General features: G+C 56.3%; 1 protein-coding gene across 6 annotated transcripts in view; it reads left to right on the top strand.

Moving 5' to 3' along the window:
* Nucleotides 1-18643, top strand: part of ARNT2 (aryl hydrocarbon receptor nuclear translocator 2) — a 177578-nt gene that overhangs the window by 41775 nt on the left and 117160 nt on the right. For 4 of the 6 annotated variants that reach the window (XM_058294757.1, XM_004480675.5, XM_071214384.1 and 1 more), the window contains exons 2-4: nt 443-557; nt 7718-7765; nt 15325-15538. In XM_058294757.1, coding sequence (XP_058150740.1) covers nt 443-557; nt 7718-7765; nt 15325-15538 — 377 coding nt within the window. The remainder of the gene's footprint in view (nt 1-442; nt 558-7717; nt 7766-15324; nt 15539-18643) is intronic. The other 2 variants (XM_058294759.2, XM_071214385.1) reach the window with 1 other exon arrangement.

The raw sequence follows: 18643 nt of genomic DNA, 5'->3' as shown, positions 1-18643 counted from the left end.
GGCCTCTTCGTGAGTCCAGCGGGGGGGCAGGTGAGGGTGGGACCCGGCCATTCCACTTGGGAACAGGTGCCGTGGCGATGGCAAGGCTGCCACAGGGGACTGACTCTCAGAGCTACTGGGGGTGACCAGCGTTGGTTCTTTCTCCTCAGGTGTGGCCAGGTCTTACCTGTCTCCAGGTGAGCAGGAGTCGGGGTCCCTAATGAAATGTTCCCAAGCTGTGCTCTTTCTCCCCCTCTTCCAAGCACCAGCTACAGCCGTGCTGCCCGGAGGCAGAGGCTGGAGAGGGGAGGGCTCCCCCAGGCCACCCAGGGAAGGTGGCCGGCCCTGGACCCAGGACCTTGGCCTGCCTTCCCAGGTGCTGCTCTAGCTGCTGCCCGACAACCGCCTGGCCTGTTCCCGGGTGTTTGTCACTGAGAACAACCTCTTGTGCTTGAAATTGCAGAAATGGCTTCAGACATACCCGGATCGGTGTCATTGCCCGTTGCCCCCATGGCGGCCACCGGACAGGTGAGGATGGCAGGGGCCGTGCCCGCCCGTGGAGGAAAGCGGCGTTCCGGGTAAGCAACCTGAGCGTGTCCGTGCCGTTGACTTAACAGATGCTGAGCCACACTCTTGACCTGTTAGGAAAATATTGCTTCTCTCCCTCCTTTAGGAGAAAAGCTCAGCAGTTCACGTCCTGTTTAGATTTCACAAGATCTCTAAATATGCGTGTGATTCGCCTCTAAGTATTCTGGGTCTCAGCCCCCAGCTGAGGACTTTTGTTTGCTTGTCCTTGTGTCCAGAATGTGCTTTGAGCCCCTGCTGGGCGCATCAGGCCGCCTTCCGAAGGGAGGGGACTCCCCATTCCTGGCCTGAACCCACAAGCCAGGGGGCAGCCCCAGGGAGCTGAGCTCCAACCCCCTGCGGCGGCGAAGAGTCGGCCCGGTGCCTTCTGCGCCGTCTGCAGGATGCCCCCAGGATTCCTTTCCAAAGAACTGGCCAAGGGAAGCCCAGCACGCAAAGGCCGAGCAGCCTGCGACCTGTCAACTGTGCTGGTTCTGATGGGGCCCGGAAGTGCCCAGGCTGCACCTGCTCGTGAGAGGGCGTGTGAGGAGCTGTGCACGGAGCTCAGAAACGAGCACCCACTCCCTGCAGGAACGCAGAGCTGACATTTCAGACTCATGGACCACCGGCCCTTTTTCCCCTCCGAATCCCCTTTATTTTCAGTGAAATAGTTGAGAAAAAGTTTTCTCGAGACCTAGAATCATTTAATGCAGTTTTTTGTTTTAGTTTTTTAAAGATTTTTATTTATTTCTCTCCCTTCCCCCTCTGCTGTCGGCTCTCTGTGTCCATTCGCTGTGTATTCTTCTGTGTCCAGTTGTATTCTTGTCAGTGGCACCGGGAATCTGTGTCTATTTTTGTCACGTCATCTTGCTGCATCAGCTCTGTGTGTGTGGTGCCACTACTGGGTGGGCTGCGCTTTTTTCACATAGGGCGGCTCTCCTTACAGGGTGCACTCCTTGCGCGTGGGGCTCCCCTACATGGGGGACACCCCTGCGTGGCAGGGCACTCCTTGCATGCATCAGCACTGCGCATGGGCCAGCTCCACACGGGTCAAGGAGGCCTGGGGTTTGAACCCTGGACCTCCCATGTGGCAGGTGGACGCTCTATCCGTTGAGCCACGTCCGCTTCCCTTAATACAGTTTTAACACGAGGCTCCTCAGGAGTGCGACTGCCAAATTAGGGCTGCACAGTCCTCTCACGGCCCAAGACAGGGGCGCGGGTCCGCTTTTGGGAGATGGTCGAGCATTTTAAGCCTCAGCGTTTCCTTCGGACTCATGTGATTTTTAAAGAGTGTGAGGGGTTGTAAGGGGGGAGAAGCACATTCAGCGTTGCAATTTTAGGTGGTGAAAAGACTGTGTAGTGCTGTTGGCCTGAGAGTCGAGAGGTGGCAGAGAGGGCTGAGAAAGGCCTGGAGGCCAGGCTGGTTTCGCAGGAGGCCACGCTTCCGCAGCTTGGCCCGAGGTGGCCCGCTCGCCCCAAGCTGCTGCCAGATTTGCAGCGAAGCCGGCAGTGCCCTAGTGAGTGCACTGTGCTGGGCAGAGCTGTTGAGATGACGCCGTGGTTGAACTGACTCCTCTTGCTGACCAGGTGCTAAACTCCGCAGAGTCTGGGTTGCTGAAGGAATGCACGTGCTGGCGACATATCTGCTTACTGGTTTGGCTTTTTTCTTTCAGGGTCCCTTGAAATTATTTTAGAGGTTGGCATTCCCTGGGGCCCAAGCCCCCTGACTGGCCTGAACCCTTGGGAAGGAGAGGCCGGCGCTGGACTCGGGTGAGGAGGGCGGGGCCAGGCAGCGCACCTGCCACCAGCCTGCGTCCAGGACGGGGAGCTCCCTGGGCTGGGGAGCCGCCTGCGGACGTCTGCAGGGGTGCCCCCACCCTCCTGAGGGCTCCTGCCAGTCTGCAAGGACCCGAGCCTCCCCCCCAGCCCTTCTGCCCCGGGCCCGGCGCCCACTCCTGCCCTCCAATGGCCCCGCAGGGCTGGCACTTAGTGTGGCCTTGGCCTTTTTAGAACCCGCGCGGCTGGTCATTCCCTGGCGCACGGCCTGGCCTCAAGGCAGGGGCGATGGAGCGGCTGAGCAGATCAGAGGGCCAGGGACACAGAGCCCGAAGGAAACAGGTGACTGAGGCTGCGCTGTGACCACTGGAGGGAGGATGACGGGAGGGCACCGAGGGCCGGGCGCCTTGAGCCGCTGGACGGCGGAGCGGCCAGCATGACTCTCGTTCGGCTGCTGGCCCTCTTCTAGGGCACCACATGATTGATCTCTTCTCTCTCTCAGAGGCAGCAAGAAGCCAGCTGTGCTGCTTGGGGTAGACCCCAGGAACAGAGGCTCCACCCTCTGTTTCTAAGCAAAGAGACCTCCGTTCTTACTGTGATCTTCCCGTAGGAATTCTTGCATCCAGCACCTTTCACATGCTTTACTGCAGCTCTGGGCTTGAGGCCACCGCTGTTCTGGGACCTCGTGACGCTTTTTGTCCACAGCTTAAACGCTTCGCTGCCTGAGTACAAAGAAGAACCTGATGGACGTCAGAGCCCCCTTGGCTGGGCCCCGTGGTGTCGTGGTTGAGCTCTGCCCCACGGGGTCCTGTGCAAGCCCCTGTCCTGTGCACTCGTGTGTGAATGGGTCCTAGGATGAGGCCCTCATCCAGGATGCTATGTAAGCAGAGGAACTGGGCCCAGTAGGAGGAGGGCAGAGGAGACCCATGGCCACGTGACAGAGGACGAGCCTGAGTTACAGGTGGCCAGCAAGCTACCTCCAGAACGCCACGGACTTCTGAGAAAGCACGGCCCTGCCCACATTGGGGTTTTGGACGTCTAGCCTCTAGAACTGTGAGGCGGTAAATTCCTGTTGTTTACGCCAGAGTGCTATTTGTTGTAGCAGCCCTGGCAAACTGAGACTGGCGGCGTGCATTCACCGCTGCTCTCCCCGTGGGTAATGTCCTCCCACCTCCCTCTCTCCAAGAATGGGGGACACAGTTGGAGAGACAGAGGGAGAGAAGGGAAAGAAGAGAAAGGGGAGGATGGCAATATATTAGGGGTGTGGGTCTGATCCCCTCCCACCTGAATTCCCAGGAGAATCACCCCAATTTTGCCCTTGCATTTCAAAGCCCAGTAGAACTGGCCCCTTGCCGTTTTGGAAGCTTTTGGCTGCATGCTTTGGCAGCCCTGTTGAGCCTTCAGAGCTAAATGTTCCTCCCACTGCCCCGGCAGCCTTCCTCCGTAAGCATCTTAGCCAGCCGCATGCTTTCCTAGCCGATGGGACACAAAGTGAAGGTTCAGAAGTTTCCAGTTCTTTGAAATGTGGTCCCATGTGTGGGAGAAATGGCTGAGGCTAGTCGCCTGAAATGCGTTTTTGTAGGTATCTCCGTGATCTCAGGGACGAGCTGTGTAAGGAGGGCGGTGACGGGATGTGACAGGGCCAGACTCAGTGCTTCTCTGGAGGGCCAGCAGCAGTGGCTAGTTAGGATCCCCCAAACCAGCCCTTCTGGGGGTGGAGGGGGGAGGTTGCTGGTGTGGACATAGCAGCTGCTGTCCAACGCCTTGGTGTCAAATGCAAAAAATAATAATGAATGAAAAGTGTTTTCCAATTGTACACAGCAAACAGATGAGCATCTCCTAAGCAACCCGTGCGCTGCTGGGATGTGGCCAACAACAGGCCTGTTACTGAAGGGCAGGCTTTGCTTCGTTGGCATTTACATGCCTGTTGCTGTAGCCTCGCATCCTGGCCCAGGCCCTGCAAGCAGAGCATTTGCCGGCACTCTTGTCCCTTGGCCTTTGATGAGCAGAAGCTTGGGGCCGGCCCCGCGTCCCTCTGTGACTGCCCTCGGAGCAGCCCTGCTGGCGCAGCCCTTTATCTCTTCTCATAAGCCCATCAGCATTCTGTTTCATGATTCATATTTGATGATGCATTGCCATTATTGCACAATCACTTTTAGGAAAAATTTGTATCACCCAGTCTTAACTAATTGTGAAGCAGGAATGCCTTTCACAGCTTTTTTTTTTCTTCAAGGTACAAATTCATGCTTATTAAAGGAAAATGAGGTAAAAAGCAATTTCACCTTACCTCTCAGACTCTTCTGTCATCCACTCTGGGTTCTTTAAAGTGAATACAATAGGACTTAAAATTCATATTTTGATTTCTCTTTATTATCCAGATGCTTCAGTATAATAGACACATAAAAGATAAAACAAAGAATGATTTACTTAGACTTTTTATAGTTAAAGAAATAGCTTATTGTAGCCATATTTAAAGTAGAGACATGGAAGCAATGACAGAGGCACAAAGGCAGTGTTGGCAAGTGTTACTTGGAAAGATACATTCTGTCCCAGGTGCTGCCTCTTCTCTGTGTTATTAGGAGCACGTGCTCCTGAATGAGCAGGTGAGACTGATTGGGGCCAGGTGCGGTATCCCGAGGCTTTGAGCAATCACTTGGGTCCTGGTGAGCAATTTCCCAGGTCTTAATGGGGTTCACTCCCCCTCTACACTCTCCTGAATTACTAAGATTGGTGGCACACGTGATCACACACCTGCACAGGTCGGGAGGAATCAATTTTTCATAAACAATTCCAGGTTCCCAAGTTCCCCGTGGACTGCAGAAACTGCTGGCTCTAAGTTGGACCTTCCACTTCGTATACCCTCTGCTTGACCGAGCCACAGCCCACCTGGCCAGAATCGGGACCCTTTACCTCTGTGCTGACTTTCCCAATGTCCGCAGGGCTCTGCTCTGCGCGGGCCGGGTCAAGAGCAGAGCTGTCTGCAGGGACCAGCTGGACACCCCCATTTTTCACACTGAGGTCTGGGAAAACCAGGACGACTGGTCACCCTGAAAGCCCAAAAGATTGTGCAGTTGAGGAGGACGACTGACATTACATGATGATGACACGCATATCGATTTGAGCTAATACGCATTTTAGAGATAAGTGCACATCTTACAGCCATTTGAGGTTTTTGTAAAAATGCTTGCCTGAGCTCAGTGGAATTTTGTAAAGGTTCTTTTTCTTAGCACTGCAATGCTTTTTTGATGCCCGGACAGGCTTCACGTTTGTAGCAAAATTGCTGTTATCACTAGTGACCACTGGGTGGCAGTGTGGCTCTGCGGCTCAGGTGGTATTTTTGGTGGCTTCCAGATGTCATTTTCCGGAACGGCCAGGGGATGGCTTAGTAATTACGCAGAGTATTGCTGGCATTGCTCTGTTTATAAAGCCATCCGTTCAGCCCCCATTTGTCCATCACATCGATGGCTCTGGCTGCTGCTGGGTGCCTGGTTTCCCATTTGCATGGGGGGCTGGTGAGGGTGTCTGTCTGTCTCTCCTGGTGGTAGTCTCTCTGTCAGCTGCGCTTTCCCTCGCTCTTTTCTTCCCTGCTGCCCCTTCCCCTTGGGCATGATGCTCTTTTATCACTACTGCCATCTTTTCCAGTTATGTGCCTTCTTTTGTCCTTTCACTCACAGCAGCTAATGCCACCCTCGTGCCTGAGAACAAGGAATTCCCCACTGGCAGGGGATCCCAGGAGACGGTCCTGAGCAAACTGAGCCCAGATTAGCACTCCGGCACACCGCATACCAAGCCAAAGAAAACCAGGGAAAGAGGCCCTTTTTGAGAAAAACGAGGCACCCCTTCGCCCCTTCTGATCCCCGGCCCTGCTTCCCTCCACTTACTCGAAAGCGGGAGAACATGATTTCTCTCCTCGGGGGCCTCTCACGCGCCGCGCGGTCGGCTCTCCCGATAAAGGCCGGCTGTTCCTGGTGCCCGGGAGGCCTGTGCGGTCCCAGCCCACCCGTGACCCTCGGGCGCCTCCTGCTCCGGTAGCTGCGGCCTGTTACACGCACGAGGCCCTTAGGCCGAGCTGCCCAGGCGGGGGCGTCGTGGCCCCGGCTGCCGGCCCGCTGGCCTTTCTCTGCTGCATTCCTGGGCCTGCGCCTCGCCCCGTCCTTCCAGTCCCACGAGGAGTGGGCGGCTCTCTTCCCAGGAGCCCGTGCCGGCCCAGCTGAGACCCCGGGCCCACCTTCTACCCCCTAAGCCCTCCCTCCCCTCTAGGCCTCAAGGGCGATACAGAGTGAAATTAAAGAAGCCGGAGTTCTCGACGAGGAAAGTTGGGGATTTGTTTAATGTTTATATTGAAAGGCCCAGGAAAGTGGGACTCGGAGTGAATTTTTTCTTTGTTTGTTGTTTCAACAAGCAGACAGCCAGTTTAAATAGTTTAGGCCCCACATGACCCCTTTTTCCCCTCTCAACATTTATTTGGGCCTGAACTTTATAGGAGAATGGCCTTAAATATCCTTTTCGCTTTGCCTCACCAAGACGGGTCCAGCTCTCAAGCGGTGCAAGCAGCACTACGTCCTCTTTTCTTCCCAATCTCTTCATCGCCCTGCAGACGTGCTGTTTACAGAATCCCTGGAGCTTTGGCTCTGTGCTAATATCCCACAGAAAGGAGTGGAAAGGAAGTCGAAGACGGGAATAAGTGGTGCGGAGAGGAGCAGGTACCCAGCAGAGCCTGAGCAAGCCCTGCGAACCCATGGAGGGTTCTAGAAGGATGATTTTTTAAAAAGAAGATTTATTTATTTATTTCTCTCCCCTTCCCCCCCACCACGGTTGTCTGTTCTCTGTGTCTATTTGCTGCGTGTTCTTCTTTGTCCACTTCTGTTGTTGTCAGCGGCACGGGAATCTGTGTTTCTTTTTGTTGCGTCAGTTCTCCGTGTGTGTGGCGCCATTCCTGGGCAGGCTGCACTTTCTTTCCTGCTGGGTGGCTCTCCTTACGGGGCGCACTCCTTGCGCGTGGGGCTCCCCTACGCGGGAGACACCCCTGCGTGGCAGGGCACTCCTTGCGCGCATCAGCACTGCGCCTGGGCCAGCTCCACACGGGTCAAGGAGGCCCGGGGTTTGAACCGCGGACCTCCCATGTGATAGACGGATGCCCTAACCACTGGGCCAAGTCTGTCGCCTAGAAGGATGATTTGATACTCAGGCTCATTTGCAAAGTCCTCAGCCCTGTAATGAACGGCTTTATCTCACCTCTCCTATCACCTCTTCCAGCCCTGAACCTGTTTGGTGACCGCATAGACGCTGCTGGCAGTCCTGGCGAGGGCGGGGACTGCTGGACGGCCCCCTGTTGGGCTTAAGCCCCTCGCCGCTGGCGGTCTGCAGTCACTGCTCACTCGTGCCCTTGTCTTTTCAGGATGGACTTCGATGACGAAGATGGTGAAGGTCCCAGCAAATTTTCAAGGTGAGTTTAGTCTCCTTAGACTTCCAGAAGTCGACAGCTAGCGGTCAGCTCATTGGAATGTCCTGGGATGTCATGTCCCTTGACTGAAAATGCCCGCGCCTGGCGCTTGGCCCTCTACCTGTCCCTCACCCCTTGTCCGGGGCAGCCAGCTACGAACAGCCCTGCCACATCTCAGACAATCCAATTTAAGGAAGGAGTTCGTAACTGCTTGCTTTTTAAATTAAACAGGGACTGCCAGTTTTAATGAATTCCTTTTTGAAGTACTGGCCTGAAGTTCAAGTATAGAAAAAAACACAAAAAAACCATCCAGATAAGGCCTCTTTTTCTACCGTTGAAAATAAAGAGAAACATGAGAAACTCGGGCAGCCCCGATCCAGACGCAGGATGTAAACTTGATTCTGAGTCCCTGAGAAGTCAGTATCCCCAGGCCTCACGTGGCATCTCGAGCTCCCTGAACGGGTGGGGGTCCTAGCTGCCGCTGGGTGGATGATGTGCTACCTACACAAAGGGTGAAGTGGACTACAGCCCTGGGATGCTTGGTTGGTTTGTTTACCTTGTGGTAGGAAGTTTGGCCCTGTTGAGAGGAAGGCACAAACCACTCAACGAGCCAAGTTCCCGTCTGTACCCCGTTTTCATATGAAGGGGCCTTGCCTCGACGTTGCTCCCCTCATCCAAGCCTCCCTCAATTTTGGATCGTCGCCGTGCTTTGAAACCTGCCGCAGGGAACGGTTTCCTGTCTCCCGCATACGTAGCTGACAGTTTGGCGTGACGGCCTCGGCTGTTTTAAAATACTTGTAGAAAATGCCCAGATCAAACCCTGCGCCCGCAGCCCTGTCCCGGGCCGGCCATCCCCACAGCGGTCATTACGGCTGCTCCTGCCCACGCGTGGCTGTGGATTCGGCACGCTTCCCCTCAAGGCCGAGAGCAGCAGCCGTCTCGTGCCTTCCCGGGGCTTCCCGACTCCAAGTCCAGAGTCAGCTTCCCGCCCGAGCTCAGCCTTCCTCCCCGGGAACCTCTCCCTCCAGCAGCAGAACCCGCTTCTGCTGGGAATGGAGCCGTGGACAGGGGATCACTGGAGCTTCTGGTCAAAACAAGGCAAGGGTCTCAACAACGACAGCTCGTACGGTGTTTCCCTGGTGCAGGCAGCACCCCCGTTTCCCCCTTAGCTCCTTGGAGCAGGGCTGCCTGGTCCTGGGAAGGAGCCCCTGGGAAAGGCCGCGCGTCACTCGCCATCCCCACCTGCCGGTGTCTGCCACAGCCCCCTTTGTAAGGGAACAGAGCTTTGGAGTCCCTGGTGGCGGAGCTTCCTTTAGGTAACATTCGTATCGTGCTACCCCTGGGAAGTGGGCGTCCCTGGGGCCTTGGAACATCAAGAGGACGAGACGCCGAGTGACATTTGCTGAGACTGAGGATAGATGCTGATGGGGAGATAGCCTGGTGGGGAGACAGAGGGCCCTTTGTGTTCAGCCCAGTCGTTAGGAAACCAAACCCCGGGCCCTGCGGCTGTCTGCAGGCCTGTCGGGGAGTCAGCCTGCAAACCTAGGCTCCTGGGAGCCAGACTTCTCCCCAACACTCGGAATTCCGAGAAAAAGGTGGGGTGCAAGTGCAGCCTCTGCCCTTACTTACAGGGCTAGGGGCCACTTGATCCCACTGGGTGGGTGAGGGGCTGCCCCGCCTGGGGGTGCATCCGAGGTGCTCAGGAATAGGGAGGCTGGCTGAGTCTGCCCCACCCCTCCACCTTGCTGGGGCGGCGGCTGCAGCGGGCGGGCAGGACCGAGTGGTGGCTGCGGGGGGCGCGCTGGCCTCATGTGCGTGGCCCTCCGCAGCCGCCCCCGTCCCCTGCTTCGCCTGCTCGCAGTCAAGGTCACTCCTTGGGGCGCCCGGCGGGGCTCGTTGACTCAGCGTCCAGGGGGCCGCGCCCTTGTTTCCATCCCCTGACGTCTGCTGAGCCAGCTTCCCCGGCTTTCCCCAAGGTGCCGGCGATACCAAAGCTCTCGCCTGCCACGGGCCTCGGGGCTCGCCGTTCCATTTGGGCGCTGTGGCCCCAGGCGCGCAGGAGCTAAGTCGCCGCGGCGTCCCGCCTTCCCGGCCGGCACAGCCCAGCAGGCCTCCCTCGGATCCAACGAGAAGCAGATGCGAAGCTGCCCCCGGCCGCTGCCCTTCCCGCAGCTCGAGGCCTCAGCATCCCCCGTGCAGGGGTCCACGGCCTGGGGGCTGTGGTGCCAGCTCTTTCCCTCCTCCCAAGCCCAGGGGACCTGGTGGGGCAGGGGCTGAGGCCTGGCTGGGGCTGTGGAAATGCAGGTCGACGGGGTAACTCCTGAGCAGCCTTGGGGGTGGTAACAGAAGAGGGGTTCGGGCCTGAGGGGCCCCCAGGATGAGACCTCTCTGAGGCCGGGGACGCGCTGCTGATGTGGCCAGGTGCGGGGCCAGTGGGCGGGAAGCGAGGCCTGATTTCCTGTGTCTCTGCTTTCTTGGTCGAATAGGAAGCAGGTCTGTGGGATCAGCAGGGGCTGGAGAGAGGGTTTCGGGGTGTCCCCGAGGAGAGGTCAGAGGAGGCCAGCTGAAGGAAGAACGGTAAACGGGCTCCAGGCCGCCCCCCCAGAGCTGTAGACCCCGAGTCGGGGCGGCCCCCATCGCGGCCCCCGTGGATGTGGGGTTGACCCCCAGCGGTTCCCAGGTGGCGGGGGACGGAGAAGGCGGAGTTCTCATGGATTCGGGGTTGGGGGATTAGGACGGGGCCGAGAGGGACGGGTGGTGGGGGAGTGAAGACCCACCTGCACTGGAGTCGAGGGCGGCCACGGCCAGGAAGGAGCAGAGCTGGCAAGGGGGAGCCAGCGGAGGAGACCAGAGATGCCAGGCTGCAATGCGGCCAACGATCGTCGTAACTTGGTGGGAGTCCGAGAGGGCTGGGAGCGTAGGAAGCTGTGGTCAAGTGGCCGGACGTTGCGACCAGGGGAGGGGGGGCCGAGGCTGGGTGGAGGGCGAAGGTCGTGGGAGGAGGGGCAGCGGGGTGCCAGGGGAGGGGTGGCCGAGCCTGCGTGGAAGGGGCAGGTAGTGGGAGAAGGGCAGTGGGGCACCCTGGGGCATCAAAGGGCCCGGGGTTGGGGACCCCTAGGGTGGGAGGCAGGTGGGCTGGAGGGTTTGCCAAACAGGCAGTGGGGAGTGGGGCTGCAGAGCTGGCCGGGCCTCCCCGCCTGGGCACGGAGAGGGCAGCCTCTGTTTCGGCGCCCGCGGCTTGACCCCGCTCCCTGCGCCTTGGGGTTCCAGTTGTGAAGTCCCCTGTCCTAATAGACAGTGATGAAGGCTCCGTCTCGGGGACACCCCGATTTCCCACGGGAAAGTGCTTCTCTAGAGACGAAGCTCCCTGCAGCTGGTGGTGCTGCTGCCCCTCCCGGGGGGAGCCCCCCTGTAGCTTGGAGGGGCTGGGGCTGACGCCCGCCCTGCCCAGCAGAGTCTGCAGCCCCCCGCTCAGGGAGAAGCCCGCAGCGGGTCAGGAGCGTCTCCCACAGGAGCCTCACGTTCTCCCGTGAGCACAGGACTTCTTCCTGTGCCTGCAGTTGCAATGGCTTGACTATTGTCCCATAGCGGGAAGCCGACCCCCTGGAGCTATTACAATCAGGGAAGATGCACCTGCTCTTTGTGTACCTGGGAGAGAGATTCCATTAAAATAGAAGTGTGGGGACAGGACCGCTGCTGAGATTTGCTCTCGGAGATTCTACCCTGGGGTCAGGCTGAGCAGTCACCCGTTACCCTTTGTTCCTGCCACCTGCTCTCCTTAGGCCGGGCTGCGCTCTGACCCCTCTGCGTCCTTTCTCCAAACCCAAAGGACCTCACGTCTTTCTCGGTGGGTCCAGTTCCAGTGTTGGGCCTCCTAGGAGCCCGGACTCGAGAGCTGTCGTGAGTGGGTTTCCTTAGCCTCCCCGCCGCCCCCCAGGCGCGGCTCCACGCAGCCTTCCTAAGGGCCGTTGAGCTGCGTGACCCTCGCCTGCTCCCTGGCGGGGCTGTGCCACCTAGTAAAGATACTCACCAAGGTTTTCCACAGAATCAACCTTTTATTTGTCAACATGCCCGTTTTGATACTCTTCGGTTTTTTGGGTTGTGTGATGTGTACACTTAGACATCGTTTTTCTATTAATAGCTTTATATTTTGTGATGAATCCCTCTCACCTGTGGAGGAGATGGCCATGGTCCTGGAATTCTGTCCTTCTGCTTTCACAAAATGGCATTTTTCTCTTCACCTCAAGAGCTTCAAGATGAAATTATGTGTATTTATAAAAGCTTGCATGTATTTATATATATATATCTCTATATATATTATGAGTTCAGTAGCTGCAGCTGCTTATTTATCAAATCTCACTGTCATGTAACTGGCAGTGCTCATTTTTACTTTCTGCTGATGACTCTGTCCCACTCCCTTCCTAAGAGAGATGGAGCATTTTCTGAACTAGTCGATGAACAGTTTGTAAACTGTTGCCCAGGCATTATCTTCTTCCTGCACCTTATCCCACATATCAGGTTTATTTGGGACTGTGATGAAATTGCCTTAGAGCTCTAAGAACTTCACATAGATTCTCCCCCGCCCCCCCCCCCCCCAAATGATTATAAAGCAAAACGGCCGGTGGCAGTACAGTGCACGCTTTTTGGAAAATAGTATCAGAAGCAGGTTTGCTTGTCCTGCACTGGAGCAGTTTGGACTTGCCTCTAGGTTTGGGGGCACCATTGAAGGAACTCAAGGAAAAGGTGGATTTGCGTTTTGTGGGTCATGACATGACACACGACGTGACGAGGGAGCTGGCAGGAGAGGAGCCTGGAGAGGCAAGCTGAAGGCTGGTGGTGAAGGTGGAAGAGAATCAAGAGCTATTTACAAGAGATGTGGGTTTTTTCTTAGATACCTTATTTTTTTATTGTCATTTTTTGAAAAGATAGATAGAGCATACAAAATGTTACATTAAAAAATATTTTAGAAGTTTCCATATACCCCACTCCTCCCACATCAAGAACCTTTTTCATCAGTGTGACACATTCATTGCATTTGGTGAATACATTCTGGAGCACTGCTGCACCACAGGGATAATAATTTACATTGTAGTTGACACTCTCCCCCAGTCCACCCAGTGGGTGATGGCAGGGTATTTAATGTCCTGCGTCTGTTCCTGCAATATCATTCAGGACAACTCCAAGTCCGGAAAATGCCCCCACATCTCATCTCTTCTTCCCTCTCCCTGCCCTCAGCAACTCCCGTGGCCACTGTCTCCACATCAGTGATACAGTTTCTTCCATTGCTAGATTTGATGCAAATAAAAGATGAGGAGAAGCAATTCACAGCTCAGCGAGCCTCAGTAGGAGCAGACACCGATCCTTGTGCTGGGAGAGGCCCTGGGTGTAGAGCGGGCAAGTGGGGGGCCTGTTAGGTCGGGCCGCCTCGTTTCCTGCTCGGGGTGAGAGCAGTTAGCCTGGGGAGCTGCTTGGAGCTGGGGCTGAGGGGAGAGCCTCTGGAGAGGGGGCTAGAGGGGGCGCTGTGGGGCTGGTGCTCCTCCCAAGTGCACCTGCAGCGCCTCCCACTGCCCAGGCACCTGCGGCCCCAGCCACCACCCTACCTGTACTGCCTCGAGGAGCCAGCGGGTGAGGTGGGCGAGACCCCACCTCGGGGCTCACTCAGGCCCCTCCCGGCGCACCCATGGGCCAGCGTCTCCACAGCCTCCTGCGAAAGGCGCAGGGGATGTTGATGGCAGAGCCAGTTCTGGGTAGGCTGTCACCATCCCCTTACCTGCTTCCGGAATCATGGAGAGGGAGGAGAGGAAGACTTCCTGCATTCCCTGGAGAATCCAGGAGCCCTCTGACCGACTTCCCTGCTTGCCGTCCCTTTCCTCTCTTCATCACCGCCGCCCTGTCCCTTTCCTCTCTTCGTCACCACCGCCCCATCCCTTTCCTCTCTTCGTCACCGCAGCCCATCTTCCCTTCAAGCCCTTTCTCCTGGAGAACGTCCGCCCCTCCCCACCCAGGAGTGCCTCTGCGTTGTGGCTCAGCAGCTTTTGTGTGCTCTGCCAGTTGCCCCCATTCTGGTTAGGCCACCATGAAAGGGGATCGCTGTGGGGCAGGAGGGAGCCCCAGGCCTCGGGGCCTCCTGGTGGGGGTCAGCCCCGGCACCCTCCCCCCAGGAGTCACCCCACTCCCCCGCTGCTCCCCAGAGCTCTGTGCTCAGCCTGCCCTCCCTGACACCTGCCCCTCTCCTCCAAGCCTAGAGTCTGCCTAGGCTCCTCACTGCCCTAGAATGTTTAGCACCAATTCCAGGCCTTTCTTTGATCATGCTGGTCCTCTCCCCAGAATACACCTCCTTCACCTGCTCTCAGTGCCCGTCCTGCACCTCCAGCCCCCTTCTCCCAGCCCCTGTAGCCCCAAGACCACCTCCCCCTCTTATCTCTTATAGTTTTTATTCTGAAAAACGTGGAATGTGGCTTCTTGATCATTGAACCAGTCTGCCTTTCATTTCCACTGTGCAAGGATCTTACCTTCCGGTTAGATCCGGCTGTTTGAGCACAGCATTTGGGCATTGCTTGCTTTCTCTGCCGTCCTCCTCTCCTTGCTGGATGGCTCAACTCAGCTCACCGCAGTGGACTCCGGGAGCCTTGCTTGCCCCACAGTTTGCATGTTTGCAAAGGGCCTTCGTGTGTGTGAATCGCATGTAGTTAGGCGCGATTGGCAAGTCTGTTGCCTAGCCTGGGAGGGTGGGGTGTTAACCCCACTTAATACCTGCAGCTGTGAATGCAGCCTCAAACGAGGTGACTCCTCGCTCAGTGCTGGTGAAACCCTAGCGCCTGCAAAAGATATGTGGTGTATTTTCAGACGACTTTTTTTTTATCCCAAGTAACAGCTTTGCTTGGTGGTGTTGAACCAGGTTGGCTGTTACTCTTTTTAAGCCTGGAGGTCGTAGTCCCAAAATGGGAACGCTCTCCCATCCCTTCTGCTAGTTTTTCATCTGAACACATCAGAGACACCGATTTCAGTAATTCCCTGTGGCGTGTGTGTGTGAGAAATCATTACTGTTTAAGAAGCCGGGCGTGCACCTCTTCTGTTCCTATGCTGCAAGGAACCGACGTGGCTTATGACAAAGGCTCGTTCACACCCTCACATCAAGTACATTGGGGCCACGATGGGTCCGAGATGACGCAGAATGGCCAAGCTATAGTCCCTTCTGATTCCAGGGCCCCTGCTGACCACCCGCTCAGCCAGCGGCTGCAGTTAGGGTGCCCGCGACATGCACGCCAGGTCAACGCCGCATGGCTGCAGCGTAAGGTCTTCGTTCTTCGTGCCCACTTGCCAGCGCCCAGGAACACGGGCGCAGCTAGGAGATTCCAGTACGTGCTTAGAGATGCAGGCTGGGGAGTCCGAGACGCCTGCTGGGGCTCAGGAGCGCTGCGCGCCCCCAAGCCAGCTCCCCGCCCCCACGGCAGCCCACTTCCCAGTCACTTGTCTTGGCGTGGGGCTCTGGGTCCCCTCGGTGGTGGCCCCTTGTCTGACGCCTCTCTCTCCCTCCCTTCCAATCTGGTGCTTCTGGGAAGAGAGAACCACAGTGAGATCGAGAGGCGCAGGCGGAACAAGATGACGCAGTACATCACGGAGCTCTCGGACATGGTGCCCACCTGCAGTGCGCTGGCCCGGAAGCCGGACAAGCTCACCATCCTCCGCATGGCCGTCTCCCACATGAAGTCCATGCGGGGCACGGGGAACAAGTCGACCGACGGCGCGTACAAGCCCTCGTTCCTCACGGAGCAGGTACACTGGGGCCCGTCCGCGCGGGTGGGAGAACGTCGCCCGGCCAGGAGCTCGCAGGGACGCGGGGAGGCGAGGGTGGCGCTTGAGGAGGGTGGGGTCACCTGCTTCTGTTTCCATGCTCCTCCAGGAAGGCTTCTTCCAGGGTGCTTGCAGGCGTTGGCTCTCTGCTTTCTTATTTCCCACCTGCCTTAAGAAGGCATCACTCCTGGGTGGTGCTGCGGGGACAGTTACTGGACATTGTATGTCCTCCCATGGCCCACTGGGTGGACTGTGGGAGAGTGTGGGCTATGGTGTGGACCACTGACCATGAGGTGCAGTGGTGCTCAGAGATGTATTCACCAAGTGCAATGAATGTCTCATGATGATGGAGGAGGTGGTTGTTATGGGGGGAGGAGTCGGGTGAGGGGGGTAGGGGAGTATATGGGGACCTCATATTTTTTTAATGTAACATTAAAAAAAATAAATAAAATATTTTTAAAAAGGCATCACTAATCAAAATATAGTGAGCATCTGGACAGTGCACTTAGCACAGGGCCAGGGGACACAGGAAAAGACCAGTAGAAATATACTTCTGGACTAGCTGATGAGGATCACAATGAGCATGAGCGGTGTAGAAATAATAGTAATGAGAATAATCGCAGCCAGCTCTGAGCAGGCACCGGCCCCTGAGCAGGCCCTGGCCGAGCCCCTGGTCCTCGGTCCTGTCTTTACGGGCACCGTGCCGTTTACCCCTCACTTCTGCCTTACTCTTGTTCATCCCTGTTCTGTAGATAAGCAGGCTGAGGCTTAGAATTGCCAGTTGCCCTGGTTTGACTGGCTCCTTTGTGGTGGGGTCAGGGTTTGAAAGGGTTGGTTGGACCCAAAAGCCTTGTTTTTAGCAGCTACCCTAGTCTTTAAGTAGTTGGGAAGAGCAAGAACACATGCAATAAGCTAAGCTAGTGTTTTACGAATAGACCGTTACCCAAGCCAGGAGGCCTGGGTTTTGAGTCCTTCACCCACTCGCTTAGCCGACGGGCCAACTGGTAAACCCTCCAGGCTTCAGGCTGCTCGTCTATGAGATGCATATAAACGTTTTCGGCTTCCTCACTCCGAGAGCTTTTGCAGGATAAACGAGATGAGGGATTTGAAAGTACTTTGTGTACGGTGGGAGGAGAAAAGGCAAAGTGATAGGGCTGTTGTCAGGGAGTGCAGGGGGGGTGGGAGGGGAAGAGTGCAAAAGTAGGTGGTGTGCGCACCCGAAAGGAATGGACTGTTCAACGAGGCGCAGAGCTGGCAGCCGAAACGAGCATGCAGCGGTGGCCTGGTAGCATCGGGGAGGACTCATCAGGTGAGAGACATCAGTAGACGGGTGGGTAGAAAGCGGGGAGCACGAGGGGCCTCCACACGAGAGGCAGCAGTGAAGGCGGCATGGCTGAGTGTCAGTACAGCGTCTTCTGCGGGAGCTGAGAGTCTGGTCTGGGAGAGAACGAGGGAGCAGGTTGACCAGTCGCCTGATCTGTGGCATACGTTCTGCCAGGTGCTCTGTGTCCTTGGCTCCTCCTTTAACTATTACAGTGGCCCTGAGGTACCCCCTTCACGGGACTTAGGAAGGGCTGGTGTGGAGTGTCCCCTGCCGGGAGGACAGGGGGCGTCCACCCCTGCACAGACAGAAGCAGAGGTGACACCTGCTGCACGCGCGTGGTGAGAAATAAGGCATCCGCGCGTGGCCTAACACGGGGCTCGGAGTACACCGAAGGCTGAAAAACCAGGAGGTGAGCAGCAGAAATTTATGAAGCACCTACTAATTGTCAGGCTCAGAAAAAAACCTCCTGCACATTTCTTCAATTCTGATTTTAAAAAGTCCCACTAGGTCAATATTTGAAATTAATCTCTTTGCCTTTAAGTGACTAAGGATGATGAAAGTGGAATGGAGAGAGGAGGCAATTGTCCAAATAAGTCACATTAATTCCACACCTACTGTGGGCCAAGCCCGTGCTTAGTCCTTTACATGCAGGATCTCGTTGAACCGCACAAGAACTCACTGAAAGAAAAAAAAAAAGATGTTGAGGATAGAAAAACATGCCCAACGCTGCACAGCTCAGAGGGACAGAGCCATGGAGGCCAGTCTCTTTTATTCTGAAATCTGCACTCTTAACTCTTAGAGTATTTTTACCTGGAGAATAGAGGCAAGGCTGGTTCCCAGAGGACAAAAAGCAGAAGGGTGGTGAAAAAGGGCGGCTTTCGTGAGCATGGAGCCGCGTCCGGGTGGACTTTCCCCCAGACCTTGCAAGACAGACGTGTGTCAAGTGGGTGCAAACATGAATACAGAAATGATGTCATTTAGCCTCGCTTGTTTTCCTCCAGCGACAGATTTCTCCACTGCTCCCGGCGTCCGGTTCCATTTTTCACAGCTTTCACTGGTTGGAAAAACGTTAACAATACAGAAGAGGAAAATGCTGATCCAGCCCACGAACTAAGGAAGGGCCTAGGAGATGCAGGGCAACAGACGTGCGACGCAAGAAAAGTGGGCCAACTGCTTTAAAAAGCTTTTTACTTAAAAGAAGCTGCTCCCACACACATTTCCCAGCCAGAGGATTTTAGAATTCCTACCCGACCAAGCGCTTCGAGACTCTCAGAGAGCTCCCAGGCTCTGCCCACCAGCGGATCAGTGTTCTCCAAGCTTCGGGTCCTTGGAGCCCCTTGGGGACTGGGCCTTAGGGCAGACCCCCACCGCCCACTCTGCTGGGTTTTCCCATGTTTTATAGTGGGCGTTCCACATCAGATTATATATGAACAAAGGGATCCCAGCAGAAGATGTCTGCCAACCCCGACCCTTTTGTTCTTGGCTGCCTGGACACCTGTGAGGTGGCTGGAAGGGCACCGCCGTCTCTGAGCAGGGGGGCGAGTTAGCACCCCACTTCCTGCAGGAACAGAGTCCGTTTCATGCAGTGGGCAAGCTCCCCTTAGCTTGATGTGAGAATGACGCGGGGAGCTGAACTCCAGCTGCCTTCAGGCACCACGAAGGGAAAACAGCTCACCTTGACGTCGATGTTGTCCCGCTCGTGGCCTTCCTGGGCTGCTGCTTCCTGCAGCCCATTGCTCTGAGCCCAAGCAGCGTCCTTCCTG

This window comes from Dasypus novemcinctus, chromosome 3, assembly GCF_030445035.2.
Source record: "Dasypus novemcinctus isolate mDasNov1 chromosome 3, mDasNov1.1.hap2, whole genome shotgun sequence".
Classification (NCBI taxonomy): domain Eukaryota; kingdom Metazoa; phylum Chordata; class Mammalia; order Cingulata; family Dasypodidae; genus Dasypus; species Dasypus novemcinctus.
The sequence above is the reverse complement of the archived record's forward strand: the minus strand, read 5'-3'. Positions and strand labels throughout refer to the sequence as shown.